Raw genomic sequence first — 1,474 nt, forward strand, 5'->3', positions numbered from 1 at the left:
TTCTTTCTTTCTTTTACAATTGTGCGAAGCGGAGTAAACAATTGTAAAACGATGATGCGACAGGAGCGAAGCGGAGTAAAGCATGGTAAAACGATGATGCGACAGGAGAGAGAACGACGAGAGTGAGAAGACCGCGAGGTGGCACGAAGGGCGCGGCGAGAATTGGCGAGAGACTGCGAGGAGAGATAGGAAGAGGCAGACGCCCAAGGGTGGGCGACGGTTTAGCTAGCACCACACGCCGCACCGAAAATACAGTGGCCAGGGGCGGGGCTTGCATTTTTGCCGTCGCCAGTCGCCCCCCCAAACGCTACAGCGGCGGCGGCGGCGGCGGCGGGGGCGGCGGCGGCGGCGCGGCACGGGGTGGGTCAGGCTCAGGGGGGTGGGGAGCCGCTGCCGTGTGCGCTGCGCGTGCGCGCACCGCACACCATACGGCGGGAAACAGACGGCGAAGGGGGGCGCGGCGGCAGCGGCGCAGCGCGCGCGCGGCGCGCGCGACCGGGCGTTACCGCCCCGTGGGTGCCCACTGTCTCCGCTCCCTCCCGCTTGGGCCGCCGTCGTGGCCCTCGTTCGTCCCACTGGCTGTTGGCCCGTCCCCACGTTACCTCTGTTATCCCTCCTCCTCCGCGACTCCCTCAAGGCTGGCCGGGCCTCCTTCCACCCAGCGAAGAGCTTCCTCAGCCACTCAATCGTCAATGTGTTCCTCTCTCTTCATTATGCGCGCGGTAGCCTCATCGTTGAGCTGGATCCACCTCTGCACCGCTCCCGTCGCCGCCTCGGCCACGACTTGCAAGTTCCTCGTGACCCCGGCGCCAAGGTCCCTCCGGCTCTTCTCCGAGAGGCCATCTACCAGTGCTGGCAACACCCCCCCGACGGCTGGGGCTAGTGCCTCGTACCCGTCCTCATCCAGCACCCTATAGGAAGCGTGAGCCCTTCAGCGCAGCGACATGCGCTATCCTCAGCGTCTTCAGTGTATCCTTGGAGTCGGGTGCCGCCTGGGCTACTTTGCTGATCGCCGTCCCCGTCTGCGCTCGCGCTACTCTGAGGAACCATCTGGCCTGCTCCCTATTCCCCAGGCAGGCGCCGCTAAGCAAGTGCGCCATTGTCGCCCTAGGCGGGTTCTCATCTTCCTCGGTCCATTGCTGCGCGGCTTTCCGCACGATCGGACACAGCGGGTCTCGCTTTAGTGCCGCCCTCCTCGCCGCGTCCCTCGCGGCCTTACAGACGAGGCAGCCCCTGAGTTCGCTCCTTGGGGCGGCTCCCGGGGTATCTCTCCCCGCCTCTCCCCGCATGATCCTCTCGTGGTGCGCTCCGTGTGGCACCCCCGCCTGCTGCCGCACCCGCGCTCCCATGACGGTCTTTGTCACCACGTTGTGATCATCCACGTCGGCGAATTCAATCTCGCGCTCGCCGTGCTGATCCTTGATCCGCTGGCGCTTGTCCCATTGTGTCTCGTTGTTCCCCTGACCACATCGCT

General features: G+C 65.3%; 1 protein-coding gene across 1 annotated transcript; it reads right to left on the reverse strand.

The window, feature by feature from the left end:
* Positions 1–911: 911 nt before the first annotated feature.
* On the reverse strand, positions 912–1,349 carry EMIHUDRAFT_257467 (hypothetical protein; the record flags this gene model as incomplete). The annotated part of the gene is made up of 1 exon (XM_005763624.1): positions 912–1,349. The coding sequence occupies one exon, from the start codon at positions 1,347–1,349 to the stop codon at positions 912–914; it is 438 nt and encodes a 145-aa protein (XP_005763681.1).
* Between the last annotated feature and the right edge of the window lie 125 nt (positions 1,350–1,474).

Source organism: Emiliania huxleyi (assembly GCF_000372725.1).
Source record: "Emiliania huxleyi CCMP1516 unplaced genomic scaffold EMIHUscaffold_6237, whole genome shotgun sequence".
NCBI classification, from domain to species: domain Eukaryota; phylum Haptophyta; order Isochrysidales; family Noelaerhabdaceae; genus Emiliania; species Emiliania huxleyi.